Raw genomic sequence first — 23,502 nt, forward strand, 5'->3', positions numbered from 1 at the left:
CCAGCCCGGAGCCTGCACCCAAACTCTGTCCCACTCAGCCTGGGCAAAGCTCTCCTTGGCTGGCTCCCAGCCCCTCTCCAAGGGTTGCAGCTGTCTGGAAGTGCCTGCCTTCCGCACCTTCCTCATTCACACCTTTCATTTATTCAACAGGTCAATTGATTACAAAGTGGGGGGAAGAACTTATTCTACTTCTAGCAAAAAGACATTTTTCTTTTACCTTAATTATACTACCTTAGGGGCCAGCTATAACATTACCAAGGTTCAATACAAAGTCATATAAAAGTTATACAAAAATGCATAATGCAGAGATTTATCTTCAACTGCACTGATTGACTGCTGTGTGCAGTAATATAGTGACCCCTGGGTCTTTGAATGAGGCTTTATACTTGGGGGGAGGGGCGAGCGGCGAGCGGGTGGGCAAGCGGCGGGTGGGCAAAGAGGCAAGCAGTGAGCCAGCAGGAGTTCTAGGGGCGGGCATGGGGGTTTCTGGCAGGGGAGGGAGAAGGTGAAAGGAGGCAAGTGGTGGGTGGGCGACTGACTAGGAGGGACACAGTAAGCCAGCGCGGGGCTAGGGGGTGAAGCGGGGTGTGATGGTGGGGCCGAGCGGGGAGGGGTCGGGTCCTATTTTACTGCTGTGATCTGGTCACCCTATGTCACCCCCGCCCCCCAACCTTCCTTTACTTCCTTTTCGGCCCACAGCTGTTTCGGCGGGGCGGCGCTGGGGAAGCAGGGTTTGTTTCCGTGGGCCGGGAGGTGCTGCGGGTGGGGGGGGGCACAATTTTATATTAATAAGGAAATATTTTATAAATTTTAATAAAATAAACATTATTGAAGAAAATCAGTTGTACAACTATCAAAACATGAATTATTTTCCTAATATGAAAGTGAAAATCAGCTAATTAATATATAATTTTGTTATTATTTATATAGTCATGAAAAGTAAATAATACATGGAAGAAATGAAAGGGTTCTTTTTAAGTGGCTTTTTTTTTTTAGTCATCCCTGCTGGGGCCCCGTCAAAACTGTTCGAATTGGGCCCTGCACTTCCTAAAGCCGGCCCTGCACGCAGTGCATGGTCAAATGCATCATCTCGAAGAAGTTCACGAATCTGAGGACCAACAAAGACACCTTCCTTTATCTTAGCTTCACTTAACCTTGGAAATTTTCCACGGAGGTACTTGAAAGCTGCTTGTGTTTTGTCAATGGCCTTGACAAAGTTCTTCATCAGACCCAGCTTGATGTGTGAGGGTGGTAACAAAATCTTCCTTGATTCAACAGGTGGTGGATGCTGAACACTTTTCCTCCCAGGCTCCAATGACTGTCGGAGTGGCCAATCTTTCTTGATGTAGTGGGAATCTCTTGCACGACTATCCCATTTGCAGAGAAAACAGCAGTACTTTGTGTATCCAGTCTGCAGACCAAGCAAGAGAGCAACAACCTTCAAATTGCCACAAAGCTGCCACTGATGTTGGTCATAGTTTATGCACCTCAAAAGTTGTTTCATGTTGTCATAGGTTTCCTTCATATGGACTGCATGACCAACTGGAATTGATGGCAAAACATTGCCATTATGCAGTAAAACAGCTTTAAGACTCGTCTTCGATGAATCAATGAACAGTCTCCACTCATCTGGATCGTGAACGATGTTGAGGGCTGCCATCACACCATCGATGTTGTTGCAGGCTACAAGATCACCTTCCATGAAGAAGAATGGGACAAGATCCTTTTGACTGTCACGGAACATGGAAACCCTAACATCACCTGCCAGGAGATTCCACTGCTGTAGTCTGGAGCCCAACAGCTCTGCCTTACTCTTGGGTAGTTCCAAATCCCTGACAAGGTCATTCAGTTCACCTTGTGTTATGAGGTGTGGTTCAGAGGAGGAGGATGGGAGAAAATGTGGGTCCTGTGACATTGATGGTTCAGGACCAGAAGTTTCATCCTCTTCCTCTTCCTCGTCTGACTCAAGTGAGAATGATTCTGGTGCATCAGGAACCGGCAGTCCTTCTCCGTGGGGTACTGGGCGTATAGCTGATGGAATGTTTGGATAATGCACAGTCCACTTTTTCTTCTTTGACACACCTTTCCCAACTGGAGGCACCATGCAGAAGTAACAATTGCTGGTATGATCTGTTGGCTCTCTCCAAATCATTGGCACTGCAAAAGGCATAGATTTCCTTTTCCTGTTCAACCACTGGCGAAGATTTGTTGCACAAGTGTTGCAGCATATGTGTGGGGCCCACCTCTTGTCCTGATCTCCAATTTTGCAGCCAAAATAAAGGTGATAGGCTTTCTTAACCATAGTGGTTATACTGCGCTTTTGTGATGCAAAAGTCACTTCACCACAAACATAGCAGAAGTTATCTGCACTGTTCACACAAGTACGAGGCATCTCTGCTCACTTTGGCTAAACAGAAATGTGTCCCTTTGCAAAATCAAACACTGACAAATAAGAGAGCACGACACTATGATTTCTAGAGCTAATATAGGGCAATTTGTTCAGCAGAGTGATGTAAGCTTCGTTATGATTGCATCATCCATGACTTCTGGGAATAACATGATGCAATTCATATCATGTATGACGCAATACCAGCTTCAGATTGCATCATTCATTGTTTTGCCTAAAAAGCAAGTACTGTCCAAACCCAGTCATAGATTTATTCATAGATCCAGTCAAAGATGTATTTTAGTCATTTCTGGTTTAAATTGAGATCCCTTCCCTTTATAACTCACTTATCCTCCGCCATTCCCAAGTCAAGGGTCGTATATACTGACCCAATAGTATATCTTCAAAACGAGAGCCAATCAACAATTTTAAGCATCATTTTCGTTCTCAGTGACCCAGAATTAGTAAAGTTTAACTACATTTATTTCAGAAGCATTTTGGCTGTAGAGCAGTGTAATTCACTGCTTTCTTACTGAGTCTGTTTTCATGTGCCTTCTGGGTCTTAGAATAAAAAGGTGATACAGGTGTCTGACCTTCTAGGTCATAATCTTTATTACTTTAAAAAACTGTTTGTTACAAATTTAATTTTAATTCGTTTTGTCCAAATGGCAAAATGCACAATGTGAAAACCATCTAACCAGGCTACTAATAGCAAAAGAAACCTGGAGAGAGAGAGAGGAAAAGTGGAAGCAGACAACAGATTGGTGTCTTGGCTCTGTTACACTAGACACCTTACACTGGTTAAAGAGAAACAGGAAAGAGAAGCCATTTTTCTTAACTTTGCCTGTATGTATGTGTACATAGTGAATCACAAGAGCTGGGAACTTGCTAATGTATCTGATAGTTTAAAAGACAAACATTAGGAATTTGTTTCATCCTCTGGGAGATTTTGAAACACCTGTCTCTTGCTTTCTGTGCAGGTTCATTGGAACCTTTGTTATTGTTATTTGAACTATTCAGCTTTTGGTTGAGAGAGAGCATTGGGCAACTCCTGTTACATCATTCAAAAATCTCTTCAACATGTAGGATGTGGTTCCAGAATCTCGTCCAGCTGCTGGGGAACCGAACACTGGTAGAAGATCCAGAAGACTGACAGCTGTCAGTGTGCCATGTGTAGACACAATACAAAGTCTTGTTTTCTCATTGGCCATTGGGGACTTTTTTACAACAGACTTCAGCTCAGCAACGGCGCTATCAGCCTGCCTAGCCAGTGCAGTGAGCCATTGTCCAAGCCAAAGTCCTGGCTCTAACACTGCTATTGTATCACAAAGACGACTGGACCAGAACTGAGGGGAGATCTGGGCAGGAGTAAGGGCATCAGCACATGACACAACGGCTAGATTGATCTATTTCTTTCTCCAGTGTTTCCTGTAGGAGGGGGAAATCATATTTGTCTGGGTCCCAGCGGTTGATAAGGAAAACCTGGGGGGAAGTCTCCCCTTCTCCTTTCATCTGTTTTATGCAGTTATCCCTGATCTCCTGCAGGGCTCTCTGCTCACTGTAGGATTTGCGACAGCTAGCATTACACAGATCCGTATCCACTTTGGAGCGCACATAGTAACACTTCTTTCCCATCCTCCAAATCTCATTGGTGAGGATTTGGTGGCAGGAGGTGAAACGCCCTGAGAACATGAAGATGAATACGTCATAGTGGTTCAAATTTACCGACTTCACATATGTATTTATCGGAAACCGACATGACCCAAACCCTGGTAGGTCCCATATTGTTACACTTGGGTGTTTAGGATGTTGATAAGGTGTTGGCTCCATTGTTGTTGGACAGACTCCAGTTTCAGCAGCACCTTCATCATCATCATTGAGACCTCGGAGGTTGTTTACAAAGCTCGATTTTCCTGAACCCGATTCACCCGTGACAGCAACATTAAGCGTGGTGATTTTTAATGATTTTATGTTCTGATGTTTAAATATCACATCTGTGAAATTTCCTGCTGCAACAGCGGCCTGCAATTCTTTAATCTCCTTTTTGGAGAGTCCAGCAAATGCTCTATTGTCTGAAACTGCATCTTTAGCAGCCTTGGTAGCTCTCGGAACTGGCTCCGTCTGTCTTACGTGCAAATCTTAGAAAAGGAAAAGAAATATATCTATGAATAGGAGACATCAAAACAACCTGTTCACATGGGAATCTGCAGCTTATTGCGGGGGAAAGGATAATTTCAACATCATCACTTTAAGCTGAGCAAAGTTTTAATGGAGTTTAATAAAAGTTAACATCTAGACAAATTAACACCCAGTTTCCTTATAATTCCTTAATGACAGAAGTCACCAGGTCTTTGACCAAGATTCTCAAAAGTCCCTAGTCATTGTGGGTGGCCAACTTCACACACATTGAAGGGGCCCAATTATCAGAGGGGGAGTGCTCAGCCCTTCATGAAAATCAGGTCACTTCCACCTGGCACCCAAAATGGAAGGTACTTAACGCTCTTTTGAAAATCTCGGTCTTTGACACGAGTTATTGGACAAAGTTAATTAAAAGGGTGAGAAAAAAACTCAGAGCTAAAGTTCAATTCAGAAGATCCCCCTCAGTGCGTTGTATTTTCAGAACATTCAGAGACATGCTGCATTTCTCATCACCAGCATAACCAGCTAATCAGCCCTTCAGAGGGAGGTGGGGGGAGAAGCTGGATGTCTGTGTCCAGCCAGCCTCTCCTCTTCAGCCCTTTCCCCGTGTCCCCTCCTCCCACTCACAACTCTCTTCCAGTGATTTATGGCATTTCTCTGAAAGGCCAGGGGAAAATGGGCTGAGGGAGAAGGTGAAAGGAGTTAGAGGAGATAGAAAGGGAGGGAGAATTTTGTTCTGCGCTGGTGAAAATCTGTGCTGGCCAGTGAACAAACCTACCACTTATTTTAGTCCCACTTTAAAATTTCATCTTTCCAGAATGAAGAAATGTCCTCCACAGGTGTGTGTCCCCTGACAGATTTTATCCCACACCCACTCTTCTGAAAGAAAGGATGGTCTTGAGGTTAACCCATCGGGCTGTGACAGAGTTCTGGGTACAATTCCCAGCTCTGCCACAGACAGCCTGTGTGACATTGAGCAAGTCACTTAGGCCTGGATCCACAAAGCCTAAGCTAGGTATCTAGATTCCCTATACAATGTATGGGGAGAGAACAGCATCTAAGAATGGGATCCACAAAAGCCTGTATGCTAGGCACAGAGCCACCTAAGCTAGCCAATAGGAGATGCCGACAAAAGGGTTGTTTGCTATGCCCCACCCCTCTCATGGAGATGGGCACCACAGTCTGGGCTGCAGGGAGGCACCTATATCTACTAACAGTTCACAGCTGGGAACTGCTCTCCTGGAGTCAGTCAGCTTAGATACCTACATAGTTTCTTGTGAGACTGAATTCACCGAGGCGGTGGGAGAACCAGGGTCCAGTCCCCCTGCTCCAATGACTCTTTAATTAGTTATCCAAAGATGAATCCCTTTGTGACGAAGTGGGGTTTTATTCACCTTGTTATGTTGCATGTGAGTCTTACTGTCCTACACTAATACCGTGTGTGCCTCAGTTTCCCTGTGTACTGCACAATGCCTAGGTGGTGGAGATAAAGGTGTGAGATTTTTGCTGAGGCCCTCAGGGCAGGTGAGGCTGCCCAGCTGTCTGCACGTAGGCGATGGCCGACCCCCTTCGTAACTTGAGATCCAGGAGGGGGATGCGCCCACATGACACCTTTTGCCCAGGGAGCAGGACAAAGACCAGAGGAGGAGCAACAGGCGTGTTAGAGGCCAGGCAGGGGGATCCAGGGCAGTCTGCTGGGGAGGGCTGTAAGAGGGGGAGTCCAGGCCATCTGGCCCGGGGTTCCCCCAAGATGGACTCTGCTGAAAGTTGCTGACTTCTGTGCTCACAAGTTCTGTTCTACGCTGTGTTCCTGCTGACCAGTAAACCCTCCTGCTTTGCAATGCTGGCTGAGGGGCACTGCTGACTGTGGAGTTGGGGTGCGGGGCCCGCTGGCTCCCCCACCAAGGGGAAGCATGAACAGGGATGTTGAATGGTCCGAGGTCAGACCAGGAAGGTCGAAGCCGAGCAGGCTCCTTGCCCTGGACAGCCCTGAGAGGAGACACGCTACCCGGAGTCCTGGCTGGCTTCATACAGAGCAGTTCCAGAGCATCGGGCCTGTGACTCCGTCACACCCTTCAACAGGAGAGTTTGAGAGACCCACCAACACACCCATCAGACTATCCCATAGCTCAGTGGTTCATGCTCTCTCCTGTGTAAAGTGTGGGAGACTCCAATTCGAATCCGTGCTCCCAGCCTCAAGGAGAAGGGGGATTGGAACCCAGAGTCTCTCACATCCTAAGTGAGTGCTTTAGCCATTGTGCTAAAAGTCACATGTGAGCATCACCACCCCCTCCTTCAGCTGTAATTGGAATGGGGCCTGATCTGGTCGTCCTGCTCAGAGCACGTCTACCAGGTTGGGCCCTTCAAGGAAAGATAGGAGTTTATCCACCGGTTTGTGGATCATGCTGGGGCTTAGGTAGGAGATAGGCAGAGTAAGGCCAGAGAGCACATGCCCAGGAACAGAAACTTAGGTGTGTAGGAAAGTTTTATCCTGAAAATGTAGACACCTACAGGTTTCGGCGGTAGCCAAGCAGGGGTTTAGTGGGTTGCAATGGTGCCTAAATCTTGGGTTTAGGCACCTAAGTGTCTTCGTAGATCTGAACCTTAATTTCTCTGGGGCTCAATTCTCCATCTGTAAAATGGGGATAATAATACTCCCTCTCTCCCAGCCTATGTCTGTCCTGTTTATTTAGATTGTAAGCTCTTCAGAACAGGGACTGTCTGTTACTATGTCCATGTACTTTGCCTAGCACCATGGAACCCCAAGACGACTGGGTCATGAAGACACCACTGCAATGCAAATAATAAACCACCATAAAAATAGGTTGATTCTGAAGTTACTTCTACACTCCACAACTGAGCTTTCAGTCTCTCGCCAATGACAAGTGTAGTTTTACCTGAATCAGCCGCCTCCAGGTCCTATATCTGAAGGAAGAATATGGAAACATATTTAAGTGTTTACCTTCCTTTAGTGTTGAAAACAGAGTCTCCTCACTTGGGTCACTCACAGCCCCATCCGCACACACAGCTGACACTCGGAATCTGTAGGGAGTCTCAGGCCTCAGTCCATCAATGGTACAGAACTCGGTTCTCTTTTCTGTCCTTCGTTCCAGCCATTTGACTTTCCCCTCGTGACTCGTATCTCCTGCCTCCTCTTTATATTCCACCTTATACTCCCTTATACTGACTCCATCTCCAGTGACACTTGGACTCTCCCAGCTGAGGGAAATGGCAGATGAATCTACAGTATCTGTTACAGGCTTCCCAGGGGGGCTGGTTGGAGAGAGCGTCTTCACAGGATCACTCACGTCGCTGCTCTCGCTGAGCCCTGGTTTGCTCACTGCAGCGTATCGGAACTGGTACTCGGTGTTTGCACGTAGCCCTGTTACTGTGAATGTCTCTTGTGTGTTACTTACATTCACAGCCGTCCAGTTCTCCTGCCCAACAATTCTGTACTCTGTCTGATAGCCGGATATGGCAGCCCTTCCAGCGGCTGCTGGGTTAAACGTGAGCTGCACACGGTCATGTATGATTCCATCACACAGTAAAGGGAAAGGTTTTGCTGGAAACTCAAAGTTGGTACTGACCGCGTCTCCATCTTCATACAGGTAAATGGAAGCTCCTGGATTGTCCTTGTCTAGAACAGAGGCCACAATGAACCGAGTTATCCCATTAGATTTATTGACATGGGCAAAGTCAGAGAAGGACTTTACGGCTTGTCGTGCTTTTCTTTTTATCGCTTCATCCTCAAACCACTGCTTGGATTTCGGTGTCTCACAGGCAGAACTGGCTAATGCTGGAACATGAGTGTTCTTCATAAATTGTCTCCGCAGCCAAAGGTTCAATTCTGATAAATAGGATTCCTCATTGTGCAATGAAGTGAGTGCAAGACAGACAACACAATTATGCCTGTGGCTGAGAACTATTCGTTGTAGCTCACTCCTGGAGGATACGACTTCCACATTCTCTAGCTCAGCCAGGTAGGAATTGACAAAATCCATTTCCTCCTGTTTCTTCTCCAGAAATTCATTGAGTCTTTGGGTACCAAATGGCGATTGCTCCTTGTTGGTTAAAATCTCCACCAGGGCCCTTTCCTCTGCTCCGCCTCCACGGATAGAGGGCAGGGTTCTAGCTAGCTCTTTTTGGAAGGTCTGTCTGTGCTGTTTACACAGATCTCTGAATTGCTGGATTTTCCTCTGGATCTCGGGGAAGGTTGTAGCCATTCTGTCCTTCACCATGTCGTTGCACCGAACGTCGCACTCAGTCAGGTGCTCCAGGGCACTTTGAGCATCATAAACCAGCACCGCGCTGATCTCACGCACTAGCTGAGCAGCTCTGGGATCCAGCTTGCTCAGTGGGTACAGCCAGACTCGCACCGGTACAGCGTTTTCACCAGCGACTCCAAGCCGCTTAGGGAGAGTGGAGTAAACTCCCATGGCATCTTGGTAAGTAACCGGATTGTTCTCCAGAGCAAAATCACCATAAAATGTGCAACTGAAATTTTCAATTTTTTCTTCTGCCCTGTTCCCCTTTTTCCCAGACACCTCTGCTCCTCCAGAAACCTTTAGGATCTTTTCCACCATCAGTTTCATTTCCCCCTCTATCTCTCGCATACTCTCTGATGAAGAAACTTCCCGATCAAACACAAAGAAAGCCTGAGCCCCGTACAGCACAGCTGTGACCACATGGGTGGCCGTGCCTTGGTCAAACACAGCAGGATAAGAGACGTTCTCGGTCCCCAACTGGCTCATAGTCAGGTGCTCAAACCTGTTTGTCGCTGAGTAGTGGAGAGCAACTCGAGCGTGATATTTTGATTTCTTTGTATCATTTAAAAATGCTGCAGATCCACCTACTTCCACCAGCCCCCCCAGGAGACTGGCCTTCAGGGATCCAGACAGCCTGAGGGCTGAGGCCTTATCTTCAATGGAGTCAGACGCAATGATCTGGAATTCAGTATTGTGCTTTGGCATTGTCTCCACGTCTTTCTTAAGGGCCTCAATGCCCCATAAAGTGATACCTGGAAAATTCCACACAAGCACATAGTCAGTCATCAATGCAGAGGATAAGAAATTGTTGCAATTTCATTTATTAAAGTTGCCACCTATTAAAGAGACACCATGAGCAAAAGAACACAGCACTGAGGGCTCCAATCAATGTGCCCTGTCATCTGACCCTCCACTTGAATCTCCATCTATCCCTCTTGCTCTCTGTCTAGTAATGTGCTAGAGTTCCTGTTACCTCATTCTCTCCACCACCATTCCCATTTGTCTCACTGCATCACAAGCTAGATTTAAGCTCTTTGGGGCAGGAGCTGCCATTTTATACTGTGTATATAGACAGTGATTAGTAATGAGGCCGTGATCCTGGCTTGGTGCCCGTGGGGGTTACTGCCCCACAGACAGTAATAACTAAAGCACTGATCGCCATGGTCTCCATGTGCAAGTATAATATCATATCGGGATTAGCAAGAGTTTTGCAATGCCAGGTATGCCGGCCCACCAGTTTACAGAATAATAAGAACATAAGAACGGCCGTATTAGGTCAGACCAAAGGTCCATCTAGCCCAGTATCCTGTCTACTGACAGTGGCCAGTGCCAGGTGCCCCAAAGGGAATGAACAGAACAGGGAATCATCAAGTGATCCATTCCCTGTCGCCCATTCCCAGCTTCTGGCAAACAGAGGCTAGGGACACCATTCCTGCCCACCCTGGCTAATAGCCATTGATGGACCTGTCCTCCATGAACTTACCTAGTTCTTTTTTGAACTCTGTGATAGTCTTGGCCTTCACAACATCCTCTGGCAAGGAGTTCCACTGGTTGACGGTGTGTTGTGTGGAAAAAATACTTCCTTTTGTTTGTTTTAAGCCTGCCACCTATTAATTTCATTTGGTGACCCCTAGTTCTTGTGTTATGAGAAGGTGAAAATAATACTTCCTTATTTACTTTCTCCACACCAGTCACGATTTTATAGACCTCTATCATATCCCCCCCCCTTAGTCTCCTCTTTTCCAAGCTGAAAAGTCCCAGTCTTATTAATCTCTCCTCATATGAAAGCCATTTCATACCCCTAATTATTTTTGTTGCCCTTTTCTGAACCTTTTCCAATTCCAGTATATCTTTTTTGAGATGTGGCGACCACATCTGCATGTAGTATTCAATATGTGGGTGTACCATGGATTTATATAGAGGCAATATGTTATTTTCTGTCTTATTATCTAGCCCTTTCTTAATGATTCCCAACATTCTGTTCGCTTTTTTGACAGCCACTGCACATTGAGTGGATGTTTTCAGAGAGCTATCCACAATGACTCCAAGATCTCTTTCTTGAGTGGTAAACGCTAATTTAGACCCCATCATTTTATACATATAGTTGAAATTATGTTTTCCAATGTGCATTACTTTACATTTATCAACATTGAATTTCATCTGCCATTTTGTTGCCCAGTCACCCAGTTTTGTGAGATCCCTTTGTAACTCTTCACAGTCTGATTTGGGCTTAACTATCTTGAGTAGTTTTGTATCATCTGCAAATTTTGCCACCTTGTCATGCCCCAATGGCCCCCTCCCTCAAGTTCCCGGGGAGGCGGAGGGGCAGATCAGCATTGTATGTTGCTAACGCTGTTGCAGGCATCACAAAGCATTTTGGGGAAAGTTAAAGGTGTGAATGGGAATGGAAGTTTCCTTTGCAGGTTATGAGAAGCCAAGAGGAGGGGAGGGAAGAAGAAAAGAGCAAAGAACGGGTTAATTCAACACTTCAGCTAGCTCAGTTCGAAGATAAGACGCTAGCCACAGCCCAAGGCCACAGCTCACAGTGGCGCCTGGCTGCCAGCCGAGAAAGATGGGGGCTTGAAATTTACCCCAAGCAGCCGTGAGAAGAGGAGCAGCGAGAACAGTGACAGCGAATGAGACAGTGACAGCGAAGACCAACAGAAGGAAAAACAAAGTCTCCGGAGCCAGGATGTTTTGGGAAACCAGGGAGACCACAGCAAGCCTGTTTAGACTGGTACAAAGAGCACCAGGCACAGAAGGCCTTGGACGAAAACACCCCCAAAGGAAACCAGAACTTAAAACCCCCGTGAGAGCCAGAGCAACTCGAAAATAAGCAGCAGACTTGGATGGCCTGGGCCCAGGACAGCACTCCCGTCCACCTTTCCTCCCTTCTCCTCCTCTTCTTCTGACTCTACACCCAGGCTTAGCCAGCCTTGGGTAGTGCGGGTGTGAGTATGGAAGTGGGTTAGGGCTTGGAGCACTAACGCTTTCTTTTTTCCCCTGAGTGACGTGGAAGCGTTCCCAGCACTCTCTGCTGTTGTTTTATTATTTTCTTAGTAAAGCTTTAAAATTCAGTCACATAGTGTGTTCCTGTATTCCCCTCCCCCCCCCCCCCCCCCCCGAACGGACCTGCAGTCTCAGATTGATCACCTGAGATCCTAGGCAGACTGGTAACAGAAATCTGTCAGAACCTCACTGTTTACTGCTTTTTCCAGAGCATTTATGAATATGTTGAATAGGACTGGTCCCAGTACACATCCCTGGGGGACACCACTATTTACCTCTTTCCAGTCTGAAAACTGACCATTTATTCCTATCCTTTGTTTCCTATCTTTTAACCAGTTACCAATCCATGAGAGACCTTCCCTTTTATCCCATGACAGCTTACTTTGCTTAAGAGCCTTTGGTGAGGGACCTTATCAAAGGCTTTTTGAAAATCTAAATACACTATACCCAGTGGATCCCCCTTGTCCACATGTTTGTTGATCCTCTCAAAGAATTCTAGTAGATTGGTGAGGCATGATTTCCCTTTACAAAAACCATGTTGACTCTTCCCTATCAAATCACGTTCATATATGTGTCTGATAATTCTGTTCTTTACTATAGTTTCAACCAATTTGCCCAGTACTGAAGTTAGGCTTACAGGCCTGTATTTTCTGGGGTCACCTCTGGAGCCTTTTTTAAAAATTGGCATCACATTAGCTATCCTCCAATCATCAGGTACAGAAGCTGATTTAAATGGTAGGTTCCATACCACCGTTAGTAGTTCTGCAATTTCACATTTGAGTTTCTTCAGAACTCTTGGGTGACTACCATCTGGTCCTGGTGACTTATTGCTGTTTAATTTATCAATTTGTTCAAAACTTCCTCTAATGACACCTCAATCTGGGACATTTCCTCAGATCTGTCACCTAAAAAGAATGGCTCAGGTTTGGGAATCTCCCTGACATCCTCAACCGTGAAGACCAAATCAAAGAATTCATTTAGTTTCTCCACAATGGCCTTATCGTCCTTGAGTGCTCCTTTAGCATCTCGGTCGTCCAGTGGCCCCACTGGTTGTTTAGTAGGCTTCCTGCTTCTTGATGTACATAAAAAAAAAGTTGCTGTTACTTTCTGAGGCTTTGGCTAGCTGTTCTTCAAATTCTTTTTTGGCCCTTCTAATAATATTTTTACACTTCACTGGCCAGAGTTTCTGCTCCTTTCTATTTTCCTCACTAGGATTTAACTTCAACTTTTTTAAAGGATGCCTTTTTGCCTCTAACCGTTTCTCTTCTTTGTTGTTTAGCCATGGTGGCACTTTTTTGGTTTTCTTACTATGTTTTTTAATTTGGGGTATACATTTAAATTGAGCCTCTATTCTGGTGTTCTTAAAAGTTTCCATGCAGCTTGCAGGGATTTCAATTTTGGTGCTGTACCTTTTAATTTCTGTTTAACTAACCTCCTCATTTTTGTGTTGTTCCCCTGTGATAAATGAAAGGGGGGGAGGGTAGCTCCCTTTTATGGACCCAGCCAGCCAGTTAGCTATAAAATCCCTCTTAGTAGCTGTTCTCTACTTGCTTTACCTGTAAAGGGTTAAAAGACGTGAGTTGGCACCTGGCCAGGAGAGCCAATGGGAAGGCTAGAACTTTTAAATATTGAAACAAGACTCCCCTTTTGTCTGTCTGCGGTTGTTCTCTGGGAGCAAGGGAACAGGGCAGAACTCTGCTGTAAGAAGCTTGGGGCCAGGTATGAAAAAACCATCAGGATCATACCTAGAATCTACTCATTTAAAACCCCAGATATGTACGTAGATCAGGAAATGTCTAGGAAGACATGATTAGGTTTATCCCTTTTATTTCTTTATGGTTTGTAGACTCCTCTGTGCTAACCCCAGGTGCTTTTGTTTTGCATGTAACCTTTAAGTTGGACCTTAAGAAAGATATTTTTGGTCCTTAATTCTTGTATTTGCTCTTTTAAAATCTAGCAATAGCCTGAGTTCCCAGATGTATTTTCTTTCTTTTGTTTTTAATAACATTTACCTTTTTTAGATCAGGATTGGATTTTTGGTGTCCTGAGAGGTTTGTGCACATGTTGTTTAATTAGCTGGTGGCAACAGCTGATTTCCTTTGTGTTTTTTTTCTCAGCTCTTCCCCGGAGGGGGTGTGTGTGAAAGGGCTTGAGCGTACCCCACAGGAAGGAATTCCCAAGTGCACTTTCCTGGGTTCTCAAAGGGATTTTTGCACTTGGGTGGTGGCAGCATCTACCCATCCAAAGCCAGAGAAAAGCTGTAACCTTGGGAGTTTAATACAAGCCTGGAGTGGCCAGTATTAATTTTTAGAATCCTTGCAGGCCTCCACCTTCTGCACTCGAAGTGCCAGAGTGGGGAATCAGCCTTAACATCCCATTTCTGAAATTAAATGCTACAGTGTTGGGCCGCTGTGGTGTTCCCCCTCCCCCCCCCCAAAGATGTTAAATTTTATTATATTATGGTCAGTATTACCAAGCAGTTTAGCTATATTCACCTCTTGGACCTGATCCTGTGCTCCACTTAGGATTAAACCAAGAATTGCCTCTCCTCCTGTGGGTTCCAGGACCAGCTGCTCCAAGAAGCAGTCATTTAAGGTGTCAAGAAACTTTATCTCTGCATCCCGCCCTGAGGTGACATGTACCCAGTCAATATGGGGATAATTGAAATCCCCCATTATTATTGAGTTTTTTATTTTAATAGCCTCTCTAATCTTCCTGAGCATTTCAGAGTCACTTACACCATCCTGGTCAGGTGGTCAGTAATATATCCTTACTGCTGTATTCTTATTATTAAAGCATAGAATTGCTATCCATAGAGATGCTATGGTACAGTTGGTTCGGTTTAAGATTTTTACTTCATTTGACTCAATGCTTTCTTTTAAATATAGTCAAGTATCAGGGGGTAGCCGTGTTAGTCTGTATCCACAAAAACAAGGAGTCCGGTGGCACCTTAAAGACTAACAGATTTATTTGGGCATAAGCTTTTGTGGGTAAAAAACCCACTTCTTCAGATGCATTGGAAAAAATAACCCCAACTATACATACAATATGATGGGGGCTAATTTAGCTTCAACTAATCAGGAAAGAGATCTTGGAGGCATCGTGGATAGTTCTCTGAAGACGTCCACGCAGTGTGCAGCGGCAGTCAAAAAAGGAAACAGGATGTTAGGAATCATTAAAAAAGGGATAGAGACTAAGACGGAGAATATCTTATTGCCCTTATATAAATCGATGGTACGCCCACATCTCGAATACTGCATACAGATGTGGTCTCCTCATCTCAAAAAAGATATACTGGCATTAGAAAAGGTTCAGAAAAGGACAACTAAAATGATGAGGGGTTTGGAACAGGTCCCATATGAGGAGAGATTAAAGAGGCTAGGACTTTTCAAATTGGAAAAGAGGAGACTAAGGGGGGATATGATAGAGGTATATAAAATCATGGGTGGTGTGGAGAAAGTGAATAAGGAAAAGTTATTTACTTGTTCCCATAATATAAAAACTAGGGGCCACCAAATGAAATTAATAGGCAGCAGGTTTAAAACAAATAAATTCAAGTTCTTCTTCACACAGTGCACAGACTCCTTGCCTGAGGAGGTCGTGAAGGCTAGGACTATAACAGGGTTTAAAGAGAACTAGATAAATTCATGGAAGTTAAGTCCATTAATGGCTATTAGCCAGGATGGGTAAGGAATGGCGTCCCTAGCCTCTGTTTGTCAGAGGGTGGAGATGGATGGCAGGAGAGAGATCACTTGATCATTGCTTGTTAGGTTCACTCCCTCTGGGGCATCTGGCATTGGCCACTGTCGGCAGACAGGATACTGGGCTAGATGGACCTTTGGTCTGACCCAGTATGGCCATTCTTATGTTCTTATGTTCTAAAAGAGATTGTAATCAAGCAAAGTTATTAATTCACAAAGTTATGAAAGATTTTTGTTGTGAATAGATTTGGGCTCAATCCTGCTAGCACTGATTTCAGCTAGAGTGGCGGTTCTCAAATTATGGGGCGGACCTCCCAAGGGAGGTGCAGGAATGTGTCAAGGGAGGTGCGAGCTGTGTGCCTTCTTTTTTTTTTTTTTGGAGAAGAGCTCTGGCTGTCAGCCACCGGCCGTGCACACCCAGTGAGCAGGGATAAAGAGGACAAACAGAGGCATACCACCCAGGCTCGGGCTCTTCTTCCCCTTCTCCCCTCTGCCTTCAGAGCTGGGTGCCCGGGCAGCAGCCGCTGCTCTCTGCTCTGCCTTCAGCGCTAGGTAGCGGTGTATGTACTTGTAGGTGGGGGAGGCGTAAACAACTACAGACACAAAGAAGGGGGGGGCGATTAAATAAGTTTGAGAACCACTGATCTAGAGTAATGGGCCCAATCCTGCTCCTGTTGTGCTGTGCTTCCATTATGTCAATGAAGCAGCAGTTAAGTTGCTCCATAGTTGAGGCTCGATCTAGCGTCCCATCATAAATCTGAGTTTCAAGCCAGTTTTCCAAAAATAGCCAGGCCAATGGTGAGCCAAGCCATCTCATTGGTATCTCGTTCGCTTCATGTCCTGTATCCACCTGCTGTGTCTTGTCTTATATTTGGATTGTGAGTTCTGAGGCACGGAACATTTTGTTGTGTGTGTGCAGTGCCTAGTGCAGTGGGGCTGGGCCCTCCAGGCTCCACTACAACCAGAACAATAATAATTAATAATAAAATATTTGTTTTCAAGTTACCCAGTCCACTTTTGCCTGTTTCTTACCCATGTTGTGTTTTGTCACATTCCTAGAATGTGAGCTCTCTAGGGCAGGGAGTCTCTATTCACTGCATGCTTGTAGAGTGTCTAACACAAATAAGTTCTGGTCCTTCCCTGGAACCTCTAAGCCTCACTGCACTACAGATATTAAATACATTTCCCATGCAACATCTCATCCCAGGGCAATTTTTTTTGGGAAGTTTGTTACCAAACAGAAAAAAAAATTACAGTTTCTGAAAATTTTACCTGAAGTTCTTTTATAAAAAAATTTCCCAACTTCTTTAGTTCATCTTTGGCCTAAATTGGCTTGGCTAAGAAACTCCAAATTTGTTTTGTTGGTCTTGTTCAGGAGAACTGCTTATTGGTTTGGAGGGGTGGGGGAATTAGAAATAGAGAATAATAATATTATGATAATCTAAGAAGAATAGTTTTATAATATAATAAAATCCAAACTAAACTAGGCAGGGAAGGGGTTGACTACCTAGACACTTCTATGACCTCACACTCTTTAATGTATTTATTCTCACAACACCCCTGTAAGGTAGAGAAGTATCATTATTCCATTTTTACAGATGGAGACCTGAGGCCCAGAAAGATTAAGTGACTATCCCAAGGTCACGCATGTCTCCTGAGATCCTGAGCAGCTCCCTCCTGGACAATCTTTCCCCTCAGACTTAGTACCCATTACAGCCAGAATAGAGAGCACAGGAAGATTGGGGAAGGGGTTATGGAAATGTTCTATTTCCCCACACCAGTGAGCAAGAACTGGGACCACTGATCGTCTTGCTTTGCTGCTTGAAGGCGCTTTCATGTTACCTAAGACGAAATGAACGGCTTGTTTGAACATTTCTCAAGCTGCTCTTAGTGCTTCTCTCAAATGAACATGTAGGTTTTATCTAAGCAGTTGAACTTCTTGTCTAATAAGTTTCTGGGAAATGCTCTTTTCTAAGGACTCTTTAAACATTTCATTCATTTATCGCTAAATGTCTTGGTTTTAGATCTAACCAGTCACTTCCCACTCTCACAACTGACGACATCGTAAAGAGGCAAAGAGTGAACCAGGTGTTATGTTGAAAGGGTCCCGCAGGGTAGGTAAGTTGGCAAGAGGTCAATAAACTACAACGAACAAATACAAGTGTGTTTGGTGCAGCTCTAACCGTACCTGGTATGAGCGTGTCGCTGCGGCAGTCGTACAGCATCCCCAGCCGGAGAGGGCGGCCCAGGGCCGGCATCTCAATTGTTGAAGCTCTAGAGTAAGCCATGGTGGTAGCTGACAGGGCGATCCAGCCCTAAAAAACACCAGCAGCACAGTTACACAGACAATGTGATCTTCTCCTATTCATGATCGCTCTATTTGACTTTTGTCCCCTATGAGTTTCTGCTTGATACTGTTACGTGTTGGGTTCTACCTTGTTGTTATGGGTCAGGTGTAACCACCACTTTGTATTCGGGGTAAATGTAAAAAAGCCACGTAATCGGTGGCTGAAACGACAGCAGTAGCACCCAAAACACAGGCACATGGAAAAGCTTGAGCAGAAGTTGAGCCACGTGGCCCCAAGCTGAAACACAGAGACAGACAGAAGCAGCCCAAAGCCAAGCAGCCAGGAACAGAAGTGCTGGTAATGTGGCCCTGAGAGAAAGCGAAGAGAGAGAGATTTTGGGGCACAGAGTGCTGGCTGGAAAGGGGACTGGAACAGCAAGAAACTGTCTCCTGGTGTTTGATTCCTATTGTGTTCAGGGAAACAGAACTTAAGAACATAAGAATATAAGAACGGCCATACTAGGTCAGGCCAAAGGTCCATCTAGCCTAGTATCTTGTCTTCCAACACTTTGTGCTGGAACAATCCTTGCTGGGTAATGGGGTCAGGTAGTTCCATTACATACATGAGCTGCAAACTGTCCTTCAGCTGAATTGCAAATACCTTTCCCCCTGCTGGTGAATGTCTGATTATATAGGTAATGGCTCTTTAGCACCTTGCTGGGATGCAAGTGTGCCTTTGTCTCTGAGAAACTGGCTTTTTGGCATTACCCAGAAATACAACATATTTCAGTAATAATCATACAGTAAAATCTCATAGTTTTACATGCAGTGTTGTTACACACATCGTAACAGGACAATGATGTTCAGCCGCTTATGAGTTTTCAAAAGATATCTCATAAGGCATACTTTGTACAAAATATATCAGAATCATATAAAAATGGTGAACATGGGGTACAGGGTGTCACAGTCTCTCTCCTCCTAGCTAGAACAACACACAAGAACCCAAATCTAGCTAACCACTCAGATCAAAAGTTCATCTTGGCTGGGAAACAGAAGGTTTATTCCCTATTCAGCAAATAATTGTACTTCTACTGAGGCAGCTGCACAATATCCCCCTCGTGGGAAGGTGATTTATTTATTTATTTTTGTATTTAAAAAACACCTTAGTAACATGTCACAGAACAAACGTACTGAACAAAGTCTAACAGAGCATAACTTACATGTGTTACAAGAGCAAGAGATCCTCCAGACCATGAATTCTATGTGGGAGGGTCATATGAGGGAAATTAAAATAGTATTTAGCCAATCAGAAGATGGATTTAACAGTTACAAGAGTCTAAAGGTGCCAGTGGGACAGCGGAGTTTCCTGTTCAGCGGGGAAGAAGCTCCAGTCTGGCAGGAGAGGACTGTGGGATTCTAGCCCTGCAGGGGATCAGGAGTTTCTGGCCTGTTAGGAATGGGAGGCAAGTTCTTGCCCAGCAGGGAAGGTGTTTGGGGTTAATCCAGTGGGTGCAGGTTGTGAGGATTCTTTCCAGCAGGAGATGGGGCATTTCCAATCTAATGGAGACTGGGGCTGGGATTCCAGCCTGGAGACAGAAGTTGATTCATAGAATCATAGAATCATAGAATATCAGAGTTGGAAGGGACCTCAAGAGGTCATCTAGTCCAACCCCTTGCTCAAAGCAGGACCAATTCCCAGCTAAATCATCCCAGCCAGGGCTTTGTCAAGCCGGGCCTTAAAAACCTCCAAGGAAGGAGATTCCACCACCTCCCTAGGTAACGCATTCCAGTGCTTCACCACCCTCCTAGTGAAATAGTTTTTCCTGATATCCAACCTGGACCTCCCCCACTGCAACTTGAGACCATTGCTCCTTGTTCTATCATCTGCCACCACTGAGAACAGCCGAGCTCCATCCTCTTTGGAACCCCCCTTCAGGTAGTTGAAGGCTGCTATCAAATCCCCCCTCATTCTTCTCTTCTGGAGACTAAACAATCCCAGTTCCCTCAGCCTCTCCTCATAAGTCATGTGCTCCAGACCCCTAATCATTTTTGTTGCCCTCCGCTGGACTCTTTCCAATTTCTCCACATCCTTCTTGTAGTGTGGGGCCCAAAACTGGACACAGTATTCCAGATGAGGCCTCACCAATGTCGAATAAAGGGGAACGATCACGTTCCTCGATCTGCTGGCTAGTAGGGCAGGAGTGAGTCCTAGTCAGGTGGAAGAGGATTCTGGCTGCAGCTAGAGGGCAGCTTATTTTAATAGCTGTGTATGATCAGTGTCGGTCGGTCCACCGACCCGCTAGGGAGCGGTGGAGAGCTACAACGTCACTGGCCGGCCTGGGTCACGCCTCTGCCACTGGGGAGTTAGCGGCGGGAAGAGCGCCAGCCAGCGTGTGGAACGCGCCCCTCAGTCAGGGGAGCACTGTCAGGGTTAGGGTCCCGGCGTGGCTCGGCCGGGTAGGGGAACGCAGGCCCACCCTACACCACTGCGTTCCAGCCCAGGGCCCTGACAGTGGCAGGACGAGGGTCCCGCCATTGGATCAGCGGGGACCTTCCGCTATATAGACTCACCACGGTGCAGCTCTGTCCCTGGGCTACTTCCTACCCGATTGCTCGTCCGAATCCCTCTGGTCCCGCCAGATGGTCGGGGTAGTCAGCGGTTGGCAGCTCCAGCTCCCCCTCCGGCTCCTCCAGTCCCTCTGGGTACTCGGCAGCGGGCAGTCCTGGCAGCCCCAGTCCTTCCTCCAGGTGAGGTTTCCACTGGTCCAGGGCCTCCCCTGGCGTAGCAGCAGGGTCTGAAGGGAGCAGCCCGCGGTCTGCGTCTGCGTCTGCCTCCCTTCCTGGTGCTGCCCTGACTGGGCTAAGGGCCCCGCCCTTTATACTTCCTGTTCCACCCCGCCCCTTCCGGTGGGTGGAGCGAGCTTGGCCTGGCCCCGCCCACTCAGGCTGAGAGAGCGTCCCTTTACCCTCAGGTTCGGAGGGCAGCCACCCTGGCTCCCCACACTGTGGTACATAAAAGTCAGGATAAATCAGAAAACTTTGTACAAAGAAAGAATCTGAGCTAAAACTCAGCAAAAATGGAGCAATCCTCGTTCATAAAAAGAAACCAGGTAGGGGAAAAACTAAACAAACATTTAACTGAAAACACAGCAAAGCCAATGGGCTGAAGTAAACAATATTCTTAGTGCAGAGGAGGAGACACAGACACACGACTCGCTTCTCTAATCAGGACACAAAGTCCTAATGAACCTGGCTCAGTCCAAACCCCCAAGGGCATCAGAATGATCAGCAGACACAGAAATAGCAGCAAATGAAATGGATTTTTAATCATACTGCTTGCCACAGAAATCCTCTCTCTCCCTCCCCCCTCCCCCCCCGCATTCGCAGATCTCCGGCCGTTTGCCTCGGCCTCCGGCAGTCTGGAGCTCCGACCCTGCTCCCCTCCCCCGCTGTCGAGCGCGCTGCTCTGCAGCACAGTAAGGGGGCCGGGGGCCAGAGAAGCGGCAGGGAGGTTCTGGGGGGGGGGGTAGTCAAGAGACAGGGAGCAGGGGGAGGGTTGGATGGGTCAGGAGTTCGGGGGGGGCTGTCTGGGGGTTGGGGGTGTAAGGTTTTGGGCAATCAGAGTACAGGTGGGGGGGTTTCAGGAGGGGGCAGTTAGGGGACAAGGCACAGGGAGGCTTAGGGAGGGGGTGGGGTTCTGGAGGGCAGTTAGGAGCAGGGGTCCCAGGAGGGGGGGACAGGGAGCAGAGGGGTTTAGATGGGTCAGGAGTTCTGGAGGGGTCTGTCTGGGGGTGGGGGTGTGGATAAGGGTTGGGGCAGTCAGGGGACAGGTAGGGGGTAGCGTCCTAGGGGGCCAGTTAGGATGTGGGGAAGGTCTCAGGAGGGGGCAGTCAGGGGACAAGGAGCAGGGAGGCTTAGGTAGGGGGTGGAGTCCCGGGGGGCAGTTAGGGGCAGGGGTCCCAGGAGGGGGCAGTCAGGGGACAAGGCGTGGGGGGGAGGGTTGGGGGTTCTGAGGGGGTGGGAAGTGGGAGGGAGTGGAAGGGGCAGGAGCAGGGCTTGGGCAGGACGGGGGCGGGGCTAGGGCGGGGCTCCTTCCATCCTCTTTTTTGATTGTTGAAATATGGTAACCCTAAGCATTTTCAGCACCTCCCCCCACCCCCGTCTACACCCGACCTTCGTGTTTTCCTCAAAAAATAAAAATGTCAACGTGTAGGTGCCCCTAGAATGGATTTTTGAATCATACTGCTTGCCACAGAAATCCAGGCCCTTCCACACCCAGAAGCTTCCCGCCATCTAACACTAAACACACACTCTCCGGCTCAGTGAAATAATGGAATTTTGACAGTGGAGAGAAAAGGCAATTTAGCAGCACCCAGCACTTATCCCACAGATTTCTGTTGATAATTCACACCCCAGCAGCTGGCTCCCACCCCTGAGGCCCTAGAAAACAGGCCAGTCCCAGGGCTGACAGGCTCAGACACATTTCTGGAGACCAGAAAAGGACGAAACAAAGAATTCTGACGTTTGTACGAGCCAATATAATTCAATTCTGACAAGATATTTGCCTCGGTCCTTACCTGGTGGACAGATTCCCTGGCTCTAATAGGCAGGAGAGTTCAGAAAACTTCACTGCTTTCTCCAACGCCTTCACACAGAATCTCCCCAGGAAAGGAAATGAGCAAACCTGAAAGTGAAACCATCATCCCCAGTTGCTGAGTTTCTCAGAATACACTCAGCCATAGACACACCCATCCCACTGAGAGCAGGGATGTAGAAGCTACTGAGATAAAAATTCTGTTTGAAGAGGCCCAAATCACAAGATCACCAATAAGCTAGAAGGGTCACACTCCCAAGCCCCTGGTCAGGAAAAGGAGAGTCACTGCACAGTGTTTGGGGATATCAAGAGATTACAAAGTCTGATAAAATGGTGATAATGGGAGACTTCAGTTGCCAGCACATAGACTCATAGAATATCAGGGTTGGAAGGGACCTCAGGAGGTCATCTAGTCCAACCCCCTGTTCAAAGCAGGACCAATCCCAACTAAATCATCCCAGCCAGGGCTTTGTCAAGCCGGGCCTTAAAAACCTCCAAGGAAGGAGATTCCACCACCTCCCTAGGTAACCCATTCCAGTGCTTCACCACCCTCCTAGTGAAAAAGTTTTTCCTAATATCCAACCTAGACCTCCCCCACTGCAACTTGAGACCATTACTCCTTGTTCTGTCATCTGCCACCACTGAGAACAGTCTAGATCCATCCTCTTTCAGATAGTTGAAAGCAACTATCAAATCCCCCCTTATTCTTCTCTTCTGCAGACTAAACAATTCCAGTTCCCTCAGCCTCTCCTCACCAGTCATGTGTTCCAGCCCCCTAATCATTTTTGTTGCCCTCCGCTGGACTCTTTCCAATTTTTCCACATCCTTTTTGTAGTGTGGGGCCCAAAACTGGACACAGTACTCCAGATGAAGCCTCACCCTGATTACCACTACAAAAGTGATTTTCCTCCTGCTGATAATAGCCCACTCTAATTGAATTGTCTTGGTAAGAATTGGTAAGGCAACCCCCATCTTGTCATGTACTCTGGATGTAAGCAGAGTCAGGATAAGCTCTACCCTGATGTCTGGTGGTGAATTATGGCAAGGGTTGAAAAGAACTCCAGGGGCTGATCTTGTTTGCATAGGCACACCCACCCGCCTGGCATGAAACAACAGCAACT

At 46.7% G+C, this 23,502-nt stretch overlaps 1 protein-coding gene across 4 annotated transcripts; it reads right to left on the reverse strand.

The window, feature by feature from the left end:
- Positions 1–2,293: 2,293 nt before the first annotated feature.
- LOC128830923 (stonustoxin subunit alpha-like) lies at positions 2,294–22,524 on the reverse strand. 4 transcript variants are annotated; one of them, XM_054016851.1, is made up of 4 exons: positions 22,365–22,524; positions 17,689–17,815; positions 7,488–9,542; positions 2,294–4,524 (listed from the first exon to the last, which is right to left on the reverse strand). In XM_054016851.1, exons 2-4 carry the CDS (start codon positions 17,786–17,788, stop codon positions 3,764–3,766), a joined length of 2,916 nt encoding a protein of 971 aa, XP_053872826.1. In that variant the 5' UTR covers positions 17,789–17,815; positions 22,365–22,524; the 3' UTR covers positions 2,294–3,763. The 4 variants fall into 4 exon arrangements, with proteins under 4 accessions (XP_053872826.1, XP_053872825.1, XP_053872822.1 ...); XM_054016850.1 differs by lacking the exon at positions 22,365–22,524 and adding an exon at positions 20,393–20,562; XM_054016847.1 differs by lacking the exon at positions 22,365–22,524 and adding an exon at positions 20,359–20,562.
- Between the last annotated feature and the right edge of the window lie 978 nt (positions 22,525–23,502).

The sequence above is a fragment of the Malaclemys terrapin genome, chromosome 2 (assembly GCF_027887155.1).
Source record: "Malaclemys terrapin pileata isolate rMalTer1 chromosome 2, rMalTer1.hap1, whole genome shotgun sequence".
In the NCBI taxonomy this organism is placed as follows: domain Eukaryota; kingdom Metazoa; phylum Chordata; order Testudines; family Emydidae; genus Malaclemys; species Malaclemys terrapin.